At 41.4% G+C, this 21,723-nt stretch overlaps 1 protein-coding gene across 1 annotated transcript in view; it reads right to left on the minus strand.

The window, feature by feature from the left end:
• The window catches only part of ZBTB46 (zinc finger and BTB domain containing 46), a 48,238-nt gene extending 26,749 nt beyond the window's left edge, over positions 1-21,489 (minus strand). The window contains exons 1-3 of the mRNA XM_084271618.1: positions 21,394-21,489; positions 19,468-19,607; positions 10,907-11,876 (exon numbers count right to left, since the gene is read on the minus strand). Of these exons, the coding sequence (XP_084127744.1) occupies positions 10,907-11,876; positions 19,468-19,521 (1,024 nt within the window). The 5' untranslated portion in view covers positions 19,522-19,607; positions 21,394-21,489. The remainder of the gene's footprint in view (positions 1-10,906; positions 11,877-19,467; positions 19,608-21,393) is intronic.
• Positions 21,490-21,723: the final 234 nt, after the last annotated feature.

The following is a 21,723-nucleotide window of genomic DNA, read 5'->3' on the forward strand; positions in this document are numbered from 1 at the left end:
GCAACTGAAGTTACGTCTTCAGTGGTGGCACTGATAGGCAGGGAGTGAGCAGCTGTCCCAAGGTGTGCCAGCACCGCTGCTGGACTAGCCAGAGCCATTTTTAAGAACTGCAAAATAAGTGTCTTTAGGGCTACTTTTAAATTCCATTGTTCAGGGGTTTGTACAACCACATTATGAATATCTGCAGGGAGAAAGATACTGCAACTTCTCCAGCCCTTCTTCCATCCTTTCACCACTCTGCAAACCATTTCCTCCTTTGCCCCATGAGCCTTTCCCTTGTGGTCTGGTCTCCATTACCTCTCAACCCTTTCTCCATACACAACTGAGAAGCATCTGGCTCTCAACAATCTATCCAACACCCTCCTCTTCTTCAAGATTATACTAAGCTGTCTCAGCCTCTCCTCATAAAACAACATCTTGCTGTGTAAGCCTCGGCTGGCCTTGCTCAAACATATCAGAGTTTTTCCTTAGCCTGGAGATCCCCAAACTGGATCCTGCAATCCAAAGGTGGTCTCACTGCCCTTGACATCCTGGGTACACCAGCCCTTGCTGCAGACTCCTGTTCCACTCGTTCCTCACCAGAACCCATTTTCTCCAAGGCTGCTTTTCTCACTCCTTGGCTGCCAACCCCCACTGGTGTTTGGGGTTATTCTGTCCCACACACAGGACTTCGCATTTGTCTTTGTTGAATTCATGCTGTTTCTGGAACTGCTGCCTTCCAGCAAATCATTCCTCCCAGTCTGGTGTCATCTAACAACTTGCTGAGGGTTCACTCCATCCCATGTCCAAGTTGTTAATGAACAAAGTAAACAGCCTTGCTCCTGGAAGCTGCCTGTGAGGGATGCAGGCACTGTGCTTTCTGGGGCAGTTAGGATGTACACACAGCTGGGTAACTTTTAGTGTGGTGACAAAATGTGATTTTCTTTGTTTGTAACACAACAAGCAGAAAGGGCAGAGGGCTGGTGAGGGCAGAGAGCCCAACATTAGTAACTCCTCACACCCCAAATGCTCATCTCCACACCCTCCCCTGCTACTCCTCCAGTCGCACCAAGACTACATGTATAGTCGTGAGATGAACTTGAGACAGGAACTAATCTGTTAAAAATAAAACTGCTTTATTAAAAAAAGAAGTTATTTTTAAACCCAGCTCAGTTCCTCAATCCGGTTCACTACGTGGCTGCCCAGACACTGCCACCGGAACAACTGCAGCGGAGCGTGGGGTGCGATTCAGCACCAAGGGAAAGTGGGAGCCACTTAAAGCTTTTCTTTCAAGGGCACCATCAAATCATGACCTGAGCTGAACTCTTCTGGAAAAAAACTTGGTGCAGACAAAGACTTAATTTTCTGAGGTTCTTCTGCCTGTATGTGTGTCAAGTACCTATACAGATCTTCATGACAGTAGATCTCATCTAAAGCTTCAGGGATGACTTTTCTTGTGTAAGTTTAGGAAGATTTGGCTTGATCTCCTTATGTGTGAAAGATGTAATTAATTTTTAACCTCACAGGAAGAAGAAAAGAGGGGGAAAAATAGCTTTTATTTCCTAGTGTTTCTTCTTGAGAATAAAAGAAACTGCAACCAGGCTGGTAGAACACGACAATCTTTTACCAGCTGCTAAAAATATCCCTGAAGTTTGTATTTCAAACCAAAAGCCTTCAAAGGTGTTTCACAACTTACTATTTATTAAGCAACCCCCAACATTCTCACATGCTGTAATATTTACACAGGAAAGTGATGCCATGAACTATACTGGTTTTGATTAACACTGTTTTATAAACATAACAGTATACACGTGGATATAATAAATCTGCACAGCATCCAAAATGAGCTCCAATTTCATAACTCAGGAAGCTATCAGGCAACCATAGATATTTAACCACAAAATACATCATCATTAAAAACTGTCTTTGAGTTAAAGACTGTAGAAATCTTAAGTGAATTCTTCTGGAACTGAAACTGTGGTCTCCCTTCCAGCCTGCACTTTCCCACCCCTTCCAGGTTGAAGTCCTACTACGGCTTTTCAGCCAGGGTGACCTGGGATGCTGGCCTGTGCTGTTGGAATTTGAGTCGTTGAGAAAAAAACCCACTCTGCACAAAACTGTGCATTTCCAGTGCTGTTACTGTCTCTGGAGGGCTTGGGGAGGCTATGCCAACTGAAAGGCAGCATTCATCATACAGGCTTGAGCATCATTTTTTAAGCCTATAGCCATAGGATGCTCACCATATATATATATTACCAACAGCAACCAAAACCTTCTCCTCAATGCTGCTAGGATGGTATTTCTAAATAAGACAGGTTTGTTCTACACAGACACATCCTTGTTTTATATTAACACTTCAGCAGTGGCATCCTAAAAGCACAAACAGATCTGCATCTTTGTTTTCCTTAAAACAGTAACCAGAGTACATACAGTCACTGGAAAATTCCCTCCACTCTGCCAGGTATCTAAAAAAATAAATTAAACCCATCAATTTTTCTCTCTTTGCTGTAATATTTGTTTTTCTAATATTGAATCTAATTCTGCAGATATTTTTCCATGGCCTGTGTCAGCAAAAGAAGTTCCTGGCCCCAAATGCAGCTGCTTGTTGCCACTCTCCCACCATCTGTTAGTGACCTCAACCGGTCCTGGGGCTGCAGAGTAAATCCTGTGAGCCAACTGATCTTCCCTCAGAGAAGATACAACCAAATGCCCAAAAGCAAAGAAGGGGGAAACAGTTAAAATGAGTTAACTATTTTTTTTAACTTTTGTGAAGTGAAAACCTAAAGCAGCCCTTGGAGAGGGCAGGAATGACTGGCCAGTGTAGAAATACCTTAAGTCAACTGGGTTTTTCCCACTAAATATGCACAGAATTGTAAAGTAACTTTAATCAGACTATCACTTTAATAATACTAAGGTTGACTGTAAGCTTAACCTCTTTTTCCAAGTCTCCTAACCCACACAGCAAAGGAAAGGAGTGATACTCTTCTCTGCTGCTCACCTGACAGCCTCTTGCTGCACATCTGCACGTGAACAGACACAAACATGAAGGGACAGAAATGTAACATTCCCCTATCACATTAAATATGAACACTAGTACTCATGATATGACAGGAGTGCTGAGTTATAACCTTTGAAAATCTTCAAGAACAAACATTTACCTTTTGAAACAACTGCCTGTAAGAGATGTTAAATAATAAATACAATCTGCAGCCATACAGCAAAGTCAGGGTTTGGGTTTGATTCCCAGACATGGTGTCTGAAGAATTAATTCCTACTATGTTTTAATGCAAAAGAAACACTTCAAATAGGGAAGTGGAAGTCCTGAACAGTGATGATTGCCGAGTAGGATCAGAATTTTATGTTAAAATTCTAAACTGTTTATTTCTCACTTGTAATTTCAGTAACGAAACAAAAAAGGGTAAAAAAAAAAACCCAAACCCCTGTTTCTAAAAGTTGAGATGTCTAAAGATGAGCCCAGCTAACCTTGGCACAAGGAACAAAATAGTGAGAAGGGCACTCAAGAGAGGGGAAGTGCTTCTGATCTCTGGAGTTAAAGCAGATTAACAGAATCAAGGCTGTTACCATAGGGAGGAGGAAGAGGAGGAGGAGGAGGAGGGCTGCTCTGGAGCCTGGGGAAAATGGAATGCAGGGTGGGGAAAGGAAACAGACACTGAGCTTTGAGCTAAAGCTGGTTTAGGGTGGAACCATTTTAAAGCCAGGGTGTAGCCAGGGAGTAAGTGTCTGGGTTTAAAGCACTGATTTTCGTTTCCAGACTTGAAAACAACCTGACCTAACCCTTTAGTAACAGGAACTCAGAGAAGTTACTCGTGCAGAGGTTGCATCCTGGTAATTTCGATACTCTAAGGGTGGTGATATGGAGAACCCGAATTCCTCACTGAGCACCCTCTGCACAATTCAGGGTACAGACACAGAGGTTAAGGCATTGTGTTTGGGGGGGGGGGGGTTTGTTTGCTTGGCTTTGCATTTCGCTGCACCCAGCAGCTACCTCCGGGCAGGAAGCTTCCTGCACACAAAGGGAGTACCAAAAGATGGTCTAGAAACCTGGGCAGCTCAGTAAGCCAGAGGAATGCACAACACAGGCTAAGCTGATTTCGGTGCTAAGGCAGAATTCTGAGGGTGGCATTAGAGAACAAATCTGTAACCCCTCCAGGTCTGGCTGAGGAAGAAAGCCTGACATTGCTGACTACCACTGCCTGAAGCCTTGAAATATCTCCCCAATAAAAAGAGCATCAAAAAACCCCCTCAATTGTAGCAAAGACAATTTTAATGCCTTGCACCATAACTACAACTTCATGAAAAGCAGGTGGAAAAATGCAGTAGTTAGAGTTAAATTTTCCAAGTGGCAGGTAATTTGTCATTTCTTATTGCCTACCCCCAAAAATACCCCAACACCTTTCTGATAAGCTGAATGTTCTTGAACCAAAACCTCCATCCTCCTTAAAAAGTGATCTTTCTGAACTTGAGCAAAAAGAATGATATAAGTGATAAACTAACAGTAGGAAAATATTAAAATTGGAGCCCACGTTGTTTTAGAAGACCAAATATTCACCTGACAACTGAATTTAATCAGCCCAGGTTTCAATCACAGCTATAACAAATACTTAAACACCTGCCTTACATTTTTACATTGCAACCAGAATTCAGACCATGGTAGATGGATCAGAGACTCCATCTCTTCAAAGTAAAATCCATTTAAAGGAAGAGTAAACGCCTATATTCTGTCCCAGTGGTTTTTTTCAGCTGCCATGCCACAGGCATCACTCTGCTGACTTTCAGTTTACTTACTAAGACTTCCCTCAGCATCTCCTGTAATACATTTGTGTTTGTCCTGTAAAGTTTACCAATGTATCTTTATTTTAGGTAAGATGAATTGTGAATATTGAGTATGTGACACCACATCTCACAGAAAATATGCTTTTCTTACGCTTTTTGAGGAGCAGGGAATGAAGATTTTGTAAAGGTCAGAGTAAATGGCTTAATCTGCCACTAACAGGAGCAGGCAAGGCAGAACAGCATGTGGGAGCACCAGTATCGACCATGCAGCTGCATTTCAAGCTGGAGCAAGAGGTTTTTAATGTTGGGCTGCAAAAGTTAAAAAGAAGAGCGAATAATGACTGTACAGGAGAGAGTTAGTAAGGTTTATTCATCTCTAGTGGGAACAGCTGGGTAGAAGAGCCTAAAAATCAATTAATTCATTGTGCCTTAACACTCAACAGGTATTCCCGGTACAGACACGCTCTGGTTTAACCTCGCTGCCACATCTCTTCAGTCTGTCTCAGAGACTGCCTTTACCACACCAAATTTAGGCTCTTTGTTCTCAGAGCTCGTGCTCAGTTCTTTTTCTGTTATCCCTCTTCCTGCTCCTACACTCTTCTCCCCTACACACTACCCCTCCTTCGCTTTCCCTGCCTCTATTCTGTGTCCACATAATCCTTCTACCAGTCAATTGCAAAACCCCTCTCTTTCTGAAGTTCACACTGCATTTTCTTGAATTCTTCATTAATATTAACCTTCAGCCCCAGCCTGCAGATTTTCCTCCCCCCCCCCCCCCCCCTTTTAAATACATTTCTTCGGGGAGGTAAATTGGTTATTATAAAGCATCATAAGAAGCCAGAAGTATTACACTGGTTTTGTAGAACAAAAGAAAAAAAGAAAGCATCTTCAGAGTTCCTTAAACACCTGAATCCAAACATCAGGCTCAGGTTTTTTCTCTTCTCATTGTGTAAGACCCCCATTTCACTACTCAGACTGATATCCTTGGCAGAATCACTGTCAAAAAAAAAAAGCAAGAGGGAAGATGTGAAGGTTTGCATTGAAAAGGTGAAAGAGTTACAGGCAGCCCAGCAGCTTGCCGAGGAAGACTTTTTGGCAAGAATGAAATCATCTCATAAGACAATCACAGACCTGTACTCTGACAGGTCCAGAGACCTCACCTGCACAAAATGAGCTGAGAGTTCATGTACACAGAGCTGTCTTGCCTCCTTCTGAAGCCTTCCAAAATGTAAGCTCACTATAGGATCCAACTGTTAAGCATCTGTGCTCGTCAACAATTCCTGTGATCATAGTTTGCTCTCTAGAAACCAAGACAGAAAAAGGGAGAGGGAAAGGCTGCCGACACCGGCTGTCTCCAGCCCTTGTGGAGAGGCAGTAGCACAACTCACTGCAGCAGGCACTGAAATCAGATTGTGTCACTGGAAAATGATGAGCTGGAACATCTCACCATGAGGGAGGAAACTTGCGCGGAAGAGTTCTGACAGGAAAATACTGAAGTCAGAAGGATACAGTGAAGTCCTGCCCATCCTTCCCATGCAAGTCAGTACTCTGGGCTCACTGACATTCTGAAGCTCTTCGTACAGAACAGAACAGTTTTGCTACGTGGAAGCAAAGTAAAGCAAAAAAGTCCCCAAACTGTAGTGTCTTTAAAAGCCACTGTTCTGTTTGGAAAATAATTAGCTTCGTTGCACAGTGAATTGGCACACAAAAATTCACTCACAGCTTTAGGGTGCAAACACTCAGAAGATGTGTGGGAGTATTTCCTTAGAAATAAATTCCTGAATCATAACTACTGTGCTTGAACTAACACATTAATAAAACCGTCAATAAATTCCTCAAAAGACACCCTCCGAGCGACAGAGTTTTCCATTATATGAAGAGGCAAAACCAGCAACATTTTCCTAGCTTAGCAGCTCTTCTAGTGAAGATAACCATCCTCTTTGGCAAGATTTATTTTAAGACCACCCTATGGTTTAGTCCATGCATTCAGGACATACAATCTTGGAAACCCTTTGTCCAGCAAATTAAAGGAACAGGAGTCTAAAGAAAATTAAGATGCTCAAGACACAAGCCTACTTCTGAATTTTCTAGGTGTCTTTGATATTAATGCTAACAAATAGCAATATGTTTCTTTGGAAAACATACAAAATTAAAGGAAAAAAAGCAAGCTTAAAATAAGAGGCAGACCTGTTATTTTGGCAAGGCTGTGGAGGAAATTCTTCTTGGCTCAGTCATGAACAAAGTTATTATTTATAAAAGCCCATCCTTCAGTTTACTTTGGAGAATTGCTGTTCCCTGTTAATGGAGCTTGCTGAGGAAAACGTATACGAACGCTTCATACAAGGAATGACAGACTGACATCCTGAACAACCCAAACAGGATAAGAAAGAAAAGACCTAATGTGTTTTATGCTAAACAGAGAGTCCAAATTAATAAATTGAAGCCACCATGAAAAAAGATGGTCTTCATCAAGCTTTGTGCTTGACTGACACCACCCTGTAGAAACCAAGAGCTTAATCACATTCTGAGTCTGGCATCTCAAGTTAGTTTGCATTCTTCTGCACATCCTATTTGATCATTCTTTCTTGGATGAAGAAGATACACGTCTCATGGCAGACATTAAGAACCTCTTGCTGCAGCTGCTATTTCCATCATGTTAAATTACCATTAATACAATTACTCCAGACGCTCCTTTTCACTCTCATCTACAGTGGGATCCAATGGAAAGACTCTCACGGTGCTCCACCAGAATCTGGAAGAGAACCAACTGATTGGGGAAGAATTTTCTGACTCTTCCAATTAAAGAAAAAAACCCAGCTCTGTCTTTTTGAGGCCCCAGTGATTCATATTTAAGTACAGTCTACTTGGGTATTTGGAGCACTTCAGTACAACCTGTCTCATTGGTAAGAAGCTTCCCACAGAAAGAAGCACCACTACCAAGTGTGAATGAGCCATTAGTTGTTTATAAAGCAAAGTTTCACAATGCTTCTTTCTAACAAAACATAAATTAACCAATCCTGTATAATAGGAGACTAGGAGAGTATCTTTTATCTGTAAAGCATACTGCCTCAAGTAATCAGGGAATTAAAAGGGTGATGCAATGGTGACTTGCAGGATCCACCTTCCAAAGTGTTGCTTACATGTGCTGAAACACAGTGTTGCTCACAAACAAGACCTAATTAATATCTTGCACAATTTCAGAAGACAGACACCAACACTGAACTTTTAAGATGGACTCTCCTAAATCCACTTCTGCGTTGTCAGAAGTATTAGAGGCTTTTACAAATAGTACCCAAATTATCCCACAATGAGAGCTTTTAGACTTAACAAGCAACATCTTAAAATAACTGAATAGATCAGAAAAGTGAACGAGCTTCAAAGAACATAGAGTTCTAGGTAATTTTCTTCCTCTTAGCTTCTTAGGAAAGAACATTCAAAACCCATTTCCTCAGCTAAGGAGTACCTTTTCATCTTAGCTATGAAAGTACAGATAGGGAGAGTCCTAAGTAAGCGAGGTAACGAAGGAGCTCTAGACCATGAGGTCTGCTTTAAAGAACGATGCCTGACACTACTAAAGCAAAGACAACTTCAAGCTGAAATTTAAACACATCCCAAATATTCCTTCCACAGTGCAGACACCTGCCATTGCCCATTTTCACACAGGAGAATCTTTTTCTCATGCATAGGAGCTAAGTTTGCAACACCTGGAGACTACTTCCGAATTCCAGCAGGAAAGTGAGGAATAACCAACCCAAAGAGAACCCTGTAGCTTGGCAACTTGGGAGATGGAGCAGTTAGCAAGAGGGTTGCTTCCACCTGCTGGAGATGGGATATAGTAATGTAAGACCAGAAGACCCAACTGCTTGCAGGAAACAGGACAGCAATGGTTTGGGGGAGCAGGGATGCTTTCACTTCACACCGAAAGAGAAGCCACTTCACATCAGCGACAAACTGGTTTCACTCAAACCACACATCTACAAACAAGTAGGTGAGAGGCTTGCTGCTGACCAGATGTCCCAGTGTTAACTAAAACTGACCATGTACAGATCTCAAATCCTTTGAAATCATGCCAACATCACCCCCCCCCAAAAAAAAAAAAAGAAGGAAAGGAAAGAAAATTTGACCTACAAGACATTCAGGGCTCCTCTGGCCCTGATGAGTTCATATGCACCCATTCCATAACTCCAGGGCCCACAGTGCAGAGAAACATCCCTTCCCAGCATCACAGAAAGGAGAATTTTCTCTCTGCTCACCTCTCCAGAGGGCCAATATGGGAAAACCATGAGCAGCAGTGTCTCCAAACATGCCCCCTGCTCATCGTGGATACTTGTTCCACATGCACACTGCGCGCTCAGAGCAGCAGCTGCTGCCCACAGTGCTGCTCCCTGTGCAGTTCTGGCATTGCTCTTGTTTTAGAGAGTGAGGAGTGTTACTGTTCAGCTTTTCCTTTTGCTTTATGAGCACTAATGGAATATTGAAACTATTCCCCTCGCCATCACCACCATTCAGCTTTCCCATCACCAGAAACATCTCTCTTACTGGAAATTGCACACGCTGCCTCAGCACTGCGTGGGGTCGACACCCCAAGCCATCCCCCTCTCATCTGCACACTGCTGGAAAGAAAAAGGCCACTTCCATAGAATTCCTCAATAATCAGGAGTTAAATAATCCAAACATCATTCAGCTTCCAATATTAATACACCATCTCTTACATTTTGCTCTGTTTTCAGTCATTTAAAGACATTCAATCTACAGCTGGTTTGCTAAGACAGAGTTGTAGCTGTTTCTACAGTCACTTGAACACATGTTGCTTGCTCCATCTATCTGTCCAACCCCCAAAACCTCCATTTCCTGTGCCATCTTCAAGCTGTTCTCCTGACAAGAAGTATTTGTGTGTGGATAGCACACTAGGCAACCCACACTGAAACTTCAAACAAGCCTGAGACATGCGTTATAAAAACAGGATTCCCCATAAATCACTGTTATCTTAAGTTATCTTGCGTTTTCCTTCTAACTGACATTGTTTAGATTTTATCATCAGCCAATTAGAATAATTACATGCAGGCTTGCTGTAGCAGATAACTGTAAAACATAATAAATCTAAAGACATTTGTAGAGAGTTATCCGTTCAATGAAAACCACATTTAAGCGTCAGTATGTAAGCAAGTTAAACATCCTTTTTCAGCCCATAAAGGCTCTTCAGACTTTCAGTACTATTTATATTGCTTTTTTCAAGTGAATCTGGCAACACAAGGGTATGTAATCTCACACACCCTTATCCTGGCCAACTTGGATTCTGGTATACAAGGAAATACAGGCTAACTCACACAAAAGTTCTCCAAGCCAGCTTGAGAGAGTTTGATGTCACACTCCCTTCAAGTCCTTAGGAAAAAAACCCACCCAGACTCCTGTAATTGCACCATTCCTGGATCTATTAATTGCCAGTGATTAATCAATCAAGTAGAACAGCTATCTCAAGACAGAAAAATAACTACTGAACATTCAGAAGTAGTCAAGAAAACACTTTTCTCCCTGGCTCTACACTTTAAAAGCAATCATTCAACTCTGACTACAAGTAGTCACACAACAGAATACGCTCTAAGCCCTAGTAGTACCTCAAACACACACATTATTCCTCAGGGTTACCACACAGGTATCTTGCCATTACCAGCAACGAGCTCTGGTGGTTTTCTTACACATGAGAAAGTGACACCTGAATATCAGGAAGAACTGAAGATAGTATCATTAAGACTGAATTACACCTGTGTGTGATGTAATTACATCATCAACATACTGTGCAGGGAAAATTCTTCAACCCCACCACCACTTTGCACACCTCTGCTAAACTAAATTCCAATCTTTCATTAATTCCAACAGTTACAATGGTGGTTTGGGGGTGATTTAGGCCATTATCTGCTCAAGGCCAAAACAAAACTACCAACTTTTTTCCCAGAACCAGTCTGCATTGCTGCAACGCTGAGGACCAGTTTGTGGTTCTTTTGAATTGCTGGAAACACAGATGTTTTTCAGTTTCTGGCAAACTTATATACATCGAAGACTGACAAGCTCAGACTGTAAACAGATCTAATTATGATTTTTAATTTCTGCCACAAAAATTACAAGGATTACTCACTTGGGTCTCGGCTGCTGTACGGCCATCCTGAGGCAGGTAAAAAAGAGGGCATTGGAGAACTCGCCCTGCTGTCATCCTCCACTTGCTGCGTTATATGCCGCACAGTTTCCTTATTTTTCCGGTTCTTCCTGCGCCCAGTGGGCTGCCAGCCATCCCCTACTCCTTGCTCTGAGAAGGCATTCTGTATTGCACTATCCTTGGCAGAATGCAGTTCACCCCCTCCGTAATGCGACGGCGAAACCTGTTCCTCCTTGATACGTAAAGACCCGTAGCCCATGTCACTAGACCAAAGAGACTGGGATGAAATGTCTTCGTGGCTGTCTGTTTTTGGTTCTTGATCCTCTTTTCCATAACTGCTCCCACCCTCGTGGCAGCTGGCAATAGCTGAATCTCCAGAAGAGTTTGCTGGGCTCGTTCTCCGAGCTAGCCAGGGGGATATACTCCTGCCAGCCACGACTGCTGAAATCAAAGCATCCGTGCTACTGCTGGAAGGGGCCCCCAGTTCGTAATCGACGAGGTCATCCGAGGCATCCGACTTGATGCTTATGTCAAGAGCTGCCTTTATGAAATTGTGACAGGCTTGTACAATATCTGTCATTTGCAGGTAGCTAGCAGCTGACATCACCTCGATGACGTTTCTGCTGGTCAGCGCCAGGTGTGCAGAATACATGAAGTCAATGATTGCTTTAAAGCCCTGTGCAGTTACAATGTCTAAATGGGTGACCGTGGCCTGGTCCGACGTTTTCTGCACCTGGCAGTACAGCGTTTTGAAGTAGCGACTACTCCCAAGCAGGACGTTTTTGTGAGCCTTAAATATCTTCCCCTCCACTATAATGCAGACGTCGCAGAGGATGCCGTGCTGCCGCTGCTCGTTCAGCTCGCGCAGCAGGTGACGGTAGTGGGATGCAATCTCCATATCTTCCTTTCGGTTATTCATTTGGAAATCTTTGTGTTTCCTCTTCCACAAGTCCTGTACAGGGAAGGAAATCGCAGCATTACAAGACTCAGTACAAGCTAACAGGCGTGTTTTTCAAAGACAGAGACAAACCCCAAGTTGTACCGAATTAAGTCACAGGTTCACCTTGAAACAACGCCACAAAATACAACCTAAAAGGCCACACGCTCGTGACACGCTGCAGCTTATTTTTACCAGACTTCAAATAACTTATGTTAAAAGGGACCAGATTTGAAGCTCAATCCTCCAGTGGCTCGTAACATCCCAGGGAAACGTTTCTTCAAATTCCTAGCGACTTACAAGAAAATCTTTCTTAAGTTACTTGGGTACAACAGCTGTCAGATTTTACTGTTTGTGTTCAGTGAAGTTTGGTTTTGAGTGAGGTACTGCACTTAAAACCATGCTGATGGAGCCCAACTATTGAAGAGCACTCTGAAACACAATTTCCTCAAGGGAACAAGCATTATGTGCAGCACACTGAATAGCTGAAATCCTCAAACAGCAAAGGCCAATTGAAACCAGCTATTTCCCTTGCTATATTGCTGTTGAGGGGCTATAAATACTCTTTTCAAGTCAGAAGAGCAATAGACAAATCCAAGACCACAGATCACAAAATTTTCAGTCCCCACCCAAACTAAACCAGCAATAGATCAGAACTATGAAGTTAGTATTATCTGGAGCTTAACTACTTCTAAGCACAGTATTTTTGACTTTACAATAAGATGGTTTATATCTTTGGCCGTACATCTCTACGTTTACCACACAACCATCCCAAGATACTGGGTAGAGAAATTCTAATCATCACCTAAACAGTCCTGTTTAGCAAGGATGTTTTACAGCCAAAATAACAAAGCATCCATCAGGCTGCTAAGAAATCACAGGACCTTTGATGACCTTCCATAAAATTTGGCAGTATGTCCCCCAAAAGAGCTGGTTAGTGCCAGCAGCATGGCAGAGACCTGTATCTTTTAAGTTACTGTCCAAACTACCCTCTTCTCACACTCCAAAACAGGAAAAAACGTGGATATATGTCAATAGTAATCAGTGGTGCTGATATTTTCAGACCGAATTTTATTCCACCTGCAAAGTGCAGATACAAGAAAAGGAACACATCAACATGGACAAACACATACAAACATTTCTCTCAGCGCTCAGTAAGTCACCCCTACCATGCAGTTCAGTCTGACATCCATCCATCAGAAGCTCCCTGCTCTCTGTCTCCCAAGGTACAACACATCAGCGTATCAACACATTCCATCTCAAGTGACACAACTTCAAGTTCACAATGCTCCAGGCATTAAAGGTGGATTCTGACAGCACCAGAACAGACTGACCAAGTACTCTCCACAATACCATACTATGCAGTTACTACCTTTGCAAATCCACACTTGCCTTTGGTGCCATGGCTTTACATTAATTTCTCCCATTTTATTCAGCTTATACTACTTATTTGGAACCTATTATCAAGATTTATATACCCTGATTACAACAGTGGTTTAATGGTCTAATTAGGAGTGCTGACCCACTATACAAGGTGAAGGGTATCTATTCCTTTCTCTCAAAACACTCTAAATTTATTCTAACAGTAAAAGTGATACATGGGTCCACATGTCAATATACAATTGTGAAAGTGGTATGTGCTGACAAGACCAAAATCCAAACGTAATTATGGGCAAGTGCACACAGCAGAACCCTGGCTTTAGGTTATTTGTGGTTGCTGCTAAAGCCAAAAATCACTGTATTTCTGTGGTCTCAACAGTCTTGAAGCATACATGGTTAAATATAAGCACTGCCAGTAAGGAGGCTGATGTGAACTTAAAGCAAGTTTCTAACACACATCGAGCTCAAGCACAAATTCAGTCCCATCTGTTCCGATCAGCTCACAGCAGTGGGCAGCGTCAGGACAGCCACGACTGGGAAAGGTTCCTGACACAGGTAAGTGGGCTTCCTGTACTGCAGAATAAAGATATATAAGACATCTGCTCCCTTCCCCAGCCTGGGCTATTCTTACCATCTACAGGAGCGAAATGGCTAACAGTTTAAACAACACTATGGGTTAGAAAACCACCTCTCTGCCCACAGAACATACGTGATGCAGGACCGCTCTTCTAGAGAGCCACCTGATGATTCAAAAGCTCGGGTTATGCAAGACTGCCTGCATAAGCTTCTCCAGCTCCCCAAGACTGGAACTGTCTCTTCAGCAGTGTCAGAAATGCCAGTTTTCAAGACCAGCTCGTCCCTGATCATTGAGAAGCATGTGCTTCCCTCAGGAGAGGAAGGATCATCTTTCTGCAACATAAACAGGCTGAACCGGTGTTCATCTATCTCAAACCCATACAGTTCTTCTACAGAAAAAGCAGAGAACATGCAAAGCAGATAATCTTTGACTATTTTCTCTTTAATAGTGCACCTTTACACTATTTGAATGACACTACCTATTTACTATATTGTAGTCTGTCCAGAGACCTCGAATCAAGTTCTCTCACACAGAAGCCATCTCCACCTCACATAAATGAAATAAAGAAATAAAAAAAACCCAAAACACCACCAAACCAAAATTCAGAGTCAAGGGAGTAAGAACAAAAAACCTCCACTGATTGGCTTGAAAAGGTTGTGCCAGAACCAGCCAGCACACAGCTCTAACCCAGGCTCTGAAGGTGGCAGCCACCACCTCCCGATGTCTTCACGTTTGAGAGAACCACCTCGTAAGGCAGAACGACAGTTCAGTTTTACCTTCATTCCAGAAACCACTACTGCATCTACTTTTAGGAGTTGAAGAGTCAGCTTAGTCCCCTCAGGGAATATGAATTGCCACATAGGATAAAGTGAGTTGTCCATCACCAATCCCATCTTCAACAGCTGCCATATCCACATGATTTGGAGGAGGATGCAAGAAAGCCTCACAGCATACAAAGCAATCACAAGGTTTCAGATATGGCATTTTCCTTTTGCTGTTCCCTCACAGGTATCAAAATCCATACTCCAAGGTAGCACTTCCCTGGAATTGGTTGGGGGAAAAAACAAACTCAGCCTCCTGCAAGGATAATTTTCTCTTCCTCAATATAATATAGATTAGCATCAGGAGTATTTGTCAGTGTCCTCACCTGCTTTTGTGAATTCATGCAACAGCAGTTTTTATTCTTGCATGTTTTTTACCTGGAAATCACACAAAATCCTGGAGATTTTACTTCTTTACTATTTCATATATTTATTCAGTGGGTGAGGTTCTGCCTCACTGTTGATAAATCTGGTTTAGATGCACCTTGTCCTTTGTTTTCGCTGCCTGTGGCAGAAACCCAGGTTGAAATATTTGTCTTTTGTTACCTTTGGTTTAGGCTGGCTCAGTTTGAGGTTCAGGCACTGACTAATCTGGTGCCTCTTACGGATGAAGCCCTTGACAGCCTCTCTAGGAAATAGCTTTTCTATGACTTTATTTCCTACCAAGAGATTTTTACTAAACACACACGGGAAGGGGGGCAGGGAGGGGAATCTGTGGAAGAATCCTTACTGGCCTCCTTCCCACCCACCAAGCTCTTGACAGAAGACAGCCTCAGGGCAAGCCATGGATGAACAAGAGCATGTCACTGCAGTGAAATCATACAGTCCCCGTGTCTCGCTCGCCCACGCGGCGAAGGGCGCTGGGGACAAGAGCAGGAGGTGGGGAGGCACCTTTTGGACAAGAAAACAAAAATACCTGATGTTCTAAAAACAGATGAATAAAAGAAAACAAGGAAAAATAATGGCAATATGTGTTCCTCTATGCAAAGGGAAGACAACTTGGCCTTATTCCAAAGTGCTTCAAGTATAAAGAGAGAATGGATGGGGGAGACACCCAAAGAACAGCATTCTTCCCACTGTGGGCACATGGCAGTGCTTTCAAGTACCCAAGCAATGATATGGATGCTCCCATGTTCAGTCTAATCCTTAACATTTACCATCTTCCAAACCACCAAAAACTATTCAGGTGTCTTGATCTTCCTGTGTCTAAAGGTCTGCTACCTTACACGTGGCATTCCACATTCAACATTTGTCACTGCATTGTACCTTTTAGAGGAGAGGTCTTTGGGGGAGAAAATTAAATATGCCTCAAATTCAGAGGAATTAATTAGTTTTCTGTCTACCCATGTCAAACCAGAACATCCGTTTAATGTCAAGGATCACTAGGGAATTAATCCAAGTTAAATTTAAGGCAATTTGCTAGTAGTTAAAAATTCAGGAAGCTTCAAAACCCTGTGCTCTTCTGTTCCAATTTCACATGCTGTTTTGTGACTTGTTGGGTTTGGTTTTTTTTTTTCCCTTTTCCTGGTAATGATATTTATCTCCACTCAAAAGATGTTGTGGAAAGATTTCTTCAGAAAAGCAGTACCTTTCAAACTTCTAGTAGAAGCATGATAGAGACAGAAAAAACCACAGAGATCTTGTTTTCAAAACAAACCTCGAAGATCAATGATGTATTTTTTGTTTTATCTCAGGGGTTTTTTTTTAGTACACTGAAGGATTTCAAAGTTGTGCACCTAATAAAGTTCTTTAGTCCTGGGCCTGTGATGACAGCACACAGCCACGACATCGCTTTCCAAGAAGCCAATGAACCATGAAAGCTCATCTGTAGATTTTCCATAAAATGAATTGTACCAGTCAGGCTTTCTTCATAAGTCAATTTGCAGACAGTACAGTAATTCAAGTCTATTACTTTTCCAAAAACAATGAAAAAAAAAAAAAAGAAGAAAAAAAGGTCCCTAAACAAACACTTGCATGTAACAGCTACAAGAACAAAATAGGAGCAGATTTAACAATCACTTTCATGCAAACTTCTGCCAAGATACAGACCAGCTTTGTATTTTTCATGTTGTGAAAAACCTGGTCTTAAAGTAAGCATTAATAATTTATATGATCTTTAACCCTAGTTAGAATGAACCTTGTTCTACAAATACAGCATCTATGAAAACTGTTTATTTTGCACTATCCTTACAGTTATTTGACCAGGAAAATATCACCTGGTGACTACAGTACGAGTCTAAACAAACACCATCTTCACCTGATGCTGGAAGGGTTTTGAAAAGAGTAACTAGCAGTACTTCCAAAGCCAACCCCTCAGCACACATATCCATAACAACTCTCCTGACCAAAGCCCAACACCAGTAAAAATAAGGGCTGCAGATCTGCTGCTTCTGAAGCTCAATGCGTTATTTGAATTTTGACAAAGCCACAGATGAGAAATGAGCAGAGATGAAAGCTCCACAGTGCTGTCCCTGGGGAAACAGTGGGGACAAAAATAAACTCCCTTCCCTCAGAAGGAAAACAGGAAAAAAAAGAACAAAAAGAGAGACACTAGAAGGGGTTTTGTTGTTGGGAGGAGTTTTGTTTGTTTACTTTTTGCACACTCAGAATATAAGCAAACCAAAAATTTAAGCTATATGACATTTAGTCTGTTATAATTTTCTGAACATGTTTCTACACTCAATACTGAGGGGACAAGTTAGAGAGTACCAAAACATTCACTAGTCCACTCCTCCACCAACTGCTCTGCGCTCCCTAGAGAAAACATGCCAACTGGAATCTAACCAAAAATGTGTTGTTTCCTCCCCCCTCTCCCTTCAGAGAAAAGTAAAAACAGATTAAGAACTCAAATTCACTCCAATGGTTTATTATACAAAAAAAAAACCCCAAGAAACACACCCCACTTCTCTGCTTCCCCTGTGTCCTGTCCATATCTCCACTCCCAAGACATTCCAACATTTTTTGAATTCCTCAGCAAAGGAGCTCTGTAAGGTGAGATTGGGCTTGAAATGCCTCCTTGCACAACAAGACTGAGCTGTAGACCAATTTCACTTTTATCCAACAGAAATACATAGGATTCTTCCAATCCATGTGCCCTGTGTTGGAAAGAATGGGGAACAAAAAGACCCCAAGGTAACCTTAGCAACCAAGGAGGACAGTACCTATACTTACTCTCCTAAATGAGAGAGCAAGTAGAAGACTGGGAGTATTTAACCAATGACAGCTCCCAGCAAAGAGCTTTGAAAGAACAAACCTCCAGAAGTAAAGTGTTTTCTCAAGTACATCTGAAGCAGCACACACAATTCTAGAAGAGTTTTAACTTCTTTATACTAGATACCCCAAAATGATATTCATACATTCATCTTCGTTCAGAGCTGATGCAAGTAACTGCTTATGAAAATTAAGAGTTGCCAAAAAATAAACTCTTCTGCCCTATTCAGATTCACAGAACTGATTGGTTGCTGTTGGAGTTGGTCATTCCAACCACAGCTCTGCATTCAAAGAGAAACCAGCAGATGTTTGTAAACAGACCAAACCAGACCCTTGGACCAAAGAGGTTACTCACAACTCACAGTTTGATGAAAACAAGAGTGTGCCACTATTCCCTTATGACTAAGGGCAAGAACATTAAATTACAGCCCAACAGTGCATCTTCATCCTTATGGCTTAGGAGTTGCAGGAAAAAAGTAATTAAAAAGTTTTGTCATTCATTCATTCATTTGCAAAATGCTACAGAATCACAGAAAAGGCAAGAATTTGGGAGGCAAATGATTTTCAGTGAACTTACAATAACCCAAACTAGTTCTACTTTATCAGACTTGAGAGGCCCACTCAATTCTCAGGGACTAGAGGGAAAGCAAAACATCACAAGCCCCTTCCAGTAGTTAACTAAAATCTGCCTGGTAAGGATTTACTAAAGTTTCTCCAATTTCAAGCTAGTACTACCCCATCTTTGACACTATTGAAACAACATCTCTGCAGTGGCTTCAATCCAGGAGTAAATTTCAAACAAACAGCAAGGCTGTTACACCTTCAGTAGCTGTATCACATCAGCAAAGAAATCACTTGCCTGAACCATTAGTTCTCAAAGCAGGGAGACTTCAACTTCCCATCTGTCCAGGTGAGATTTAGTCAGGAAATACAATACATTTAAGACCTCATCAGCTTACAATTGCTTCTGCCATGAAAATACATAGATCTGAACACAGTTCAGAACTTTAAAAAGGAGTTTCAGCAAAAAGAATAAGAAGATGCAAAACATGACACGTTTCTAGCCATTAGTATCATCAAAGCCTTTGCTTCTACAATCCAAACATGAACCACAAGCAAAATCTAACTCCAATAAGCAAAACATGAAATAACAGGGAGCTTTCATTGAACATTTTACGGTCTACTCCAAAACTTCAAACTTGGCTTTGGCCTTTGACCTGTCAAACCATCTACCTGATGTTACAGGGCCAGCTACAGCGTGCAGAAGTTGTAAGCTACAGAAGTGCAACCAAAAAGCAGAATTTCTGAGGGTGTATTAAAGAAATCCACTTACTAACCTTCATTAGCTCAGACAGAACATGAAGAATTTCAAGAGAAACCAGATTTGAAATTGAAACTTAAGGGAAAGCTGTTAGCCTCCACATCCACATTTTGTAAGGAGCCCCATTAGAAATTTAGAAACTCTAAAATTAAAAGGGGGGGAACACCCACAAACCAGACCAGAGATGCACATTTTGCTACAGTGTGCAGTGAGAAGATTCGTAATGATTTTGATACAGAAAGCACACAAACCTTAGTATTAAATGAATACATAAAATCCAAGACCATTACTTCTTACCAGTAACAAATTGGGTTCCAGGTCTGGTGTTTCTCCTACAACAGCTGAGGACATCAACAGCCCTAGGGCAGCACAGGTAGTGCACACTTATGTGACCTTCCAGTAGCACTGGGATGAACTCTTGTAGGTGAAAGACAGAACTGCCATAAAAAAATGAAACCAGAGGGTATTATCAGTAAACTACAATATTACTACACAACAGCAATAGGTTTTGAAGTGTTTTCCCTCCAAACTTGTGTACAAAACCTCTTTTTATAACAACAAATTAAAAAAAAGTTAAGTTAAAATCTATCAATGAGTTGCAGATAATTCAGTCCTGGTCACCTGTTTGCAATAATATAAGCAAGAGTTACATCTTAAAGTATGGGAAAAAGAAAGTCTAATTTTAGATACTAAAACTTCAAACAGATCCTTGAAACAACAGTGTTTCCTGTTTGGTAGCTTTTCAAAACATTCTCACTTTAATGACTTTTTAAAGAGACATTTGTGGCACTAATTCACCTCATCTGACCTCTAAAACACTGAGGTTAGAAATCTACCACTACAACTCCAGCACAACACAACACGTCCCTGCCCCCCCAAAACAAAACACCAAAACAACCACCAAAGTTTGCAAAGGAGTACTCAAGACAATTTCCTCTTGAAAAGTTTAATGGCCAGTTTCTACTGGCTGACAACTCTCTGGGTTAGGAGACTAACAACCCAAGATATTAAAAATTCTGTGTAAAATATAGATAGTTTGGCATACTGAGGCACCTTTACAGACATCTCAGATAAAATGTTACTGTTTATAAGGTACAAAGAATAGGAATAGTTCATCTGCACAAAGTTTTCTTGTCTGTAAGGATGCATTCACTTAATTATCATCCTGTACACCCATTTTTCTTAGACAAACAGCCTTCATCATCTTCAGAATAGCACATTCACTACACTTGCAATGTAAAACTTCCAACTACACTTCACACTGCTTATCTACTGCTAACCATGACAGCAAAGCATTCACTGTGTGTTTCTGATCTCTGCATTTCAGACATCTTCCAGAGGCAGATTAGCTCTCAGAGAAAACAAGCTATAAATCAATACTGTCGATTTCAAGACTGACCTTCTGTAGTAACAGATTGTGAAAGAAAACATAGGATAAAAATTAAGAAAGCTTTCCCAATACAAACTAGTGCCACTACAAATGATGAAACAACATAAATAGCAAACAAATGAAGTAATAAGGAAAATCCAAGCATTCTTATGGCAACAAGCAGAACTGTGAAAAATCCTGAAAACAAATATGACCCAACTGAAGCAAATACCATTGACTTTGTTCTCAATTTCTATTTCAGGCTGCCAAGTCTTGCCTTTCTCTAATTCTGACTCCTTCTCTGTAGCAATTGTTTTGGCTAGCTGGTTTTAGTCCTGTTATTTGGGCAGTTAAAAAAATAAAGTGGGGGAGTGAGGGAGCCAGACCAACAGAAACACACGGGAAATTACTTTGTTAGCAAAGTGTAGAAGTAATATGTATTTTCACTTAGCCTTAGGACTGTTACTGTTAAGACTCTCATTTACACCTCTGTCCCAGAGTCACAAAATGAGCCAGAATAGCCTGGTAAGAGTGGTAAATTTTATACTATTTTGCACTGCTCTGCATTTTTTCTTCTTGCTTTGAGCTCTGCACCTGTTTTCCTCTTCTAATCGAAGAGAACCAAGTGACCATGATTAATGGAGGCAGCCCTCCCACAAGGTAGGAGCAGAAGAATAGCCAGAGGTATTTCTTCAACTTTTGCAGCCAAGTAAGGTTTGTAAACCAGCCTTTGTTATCAGTGTGAAGTTAAATTTTGTAAAGAACCAGAAGTCCTCAGGACAACGTTTTCTCCAGCTCCTCCTTCTCCTTCCCTTACCACATTACAAGAATAGCTTTACATGCTGAGAACTTACCAGTATTTGAAAGTGTTTTCTGTTAGCAAAAATAAACGTCAGGATGTTTCACAGGTGGATAGTTCATGATTTAATGAATAGAGGAAAACAGTCTCTGGTAACAAGCTCCAAAAGGTTCATCAGATGTCCTACATTTGGGAATGGAAAGGATACGAGGCAAAAATTAAAATCTATACCTCACATAAAACCTTTCAGCATCACATAACTACAAGCAACAGTTAAAATAACTGTGTACTTACAACACTGTTTGCCATTTCAAACAAGAAGTTTTCTGATTTATAGGAAATATATTCTGACATGTAGGAAAAATCATTTCACTTTTGGGTTAAA

The sequence above is a fragment of the Gallinula chloropus genome (genome assembly GCF_964237585.1).
Source record: "Gallinula chloropus genome assembly, chromosome: 16".
NCBI lineage: Eukaryota > Metazoa > Chordata > Aves > Gruiformes > Rallidae > Gallinula > Gallinula chloropus.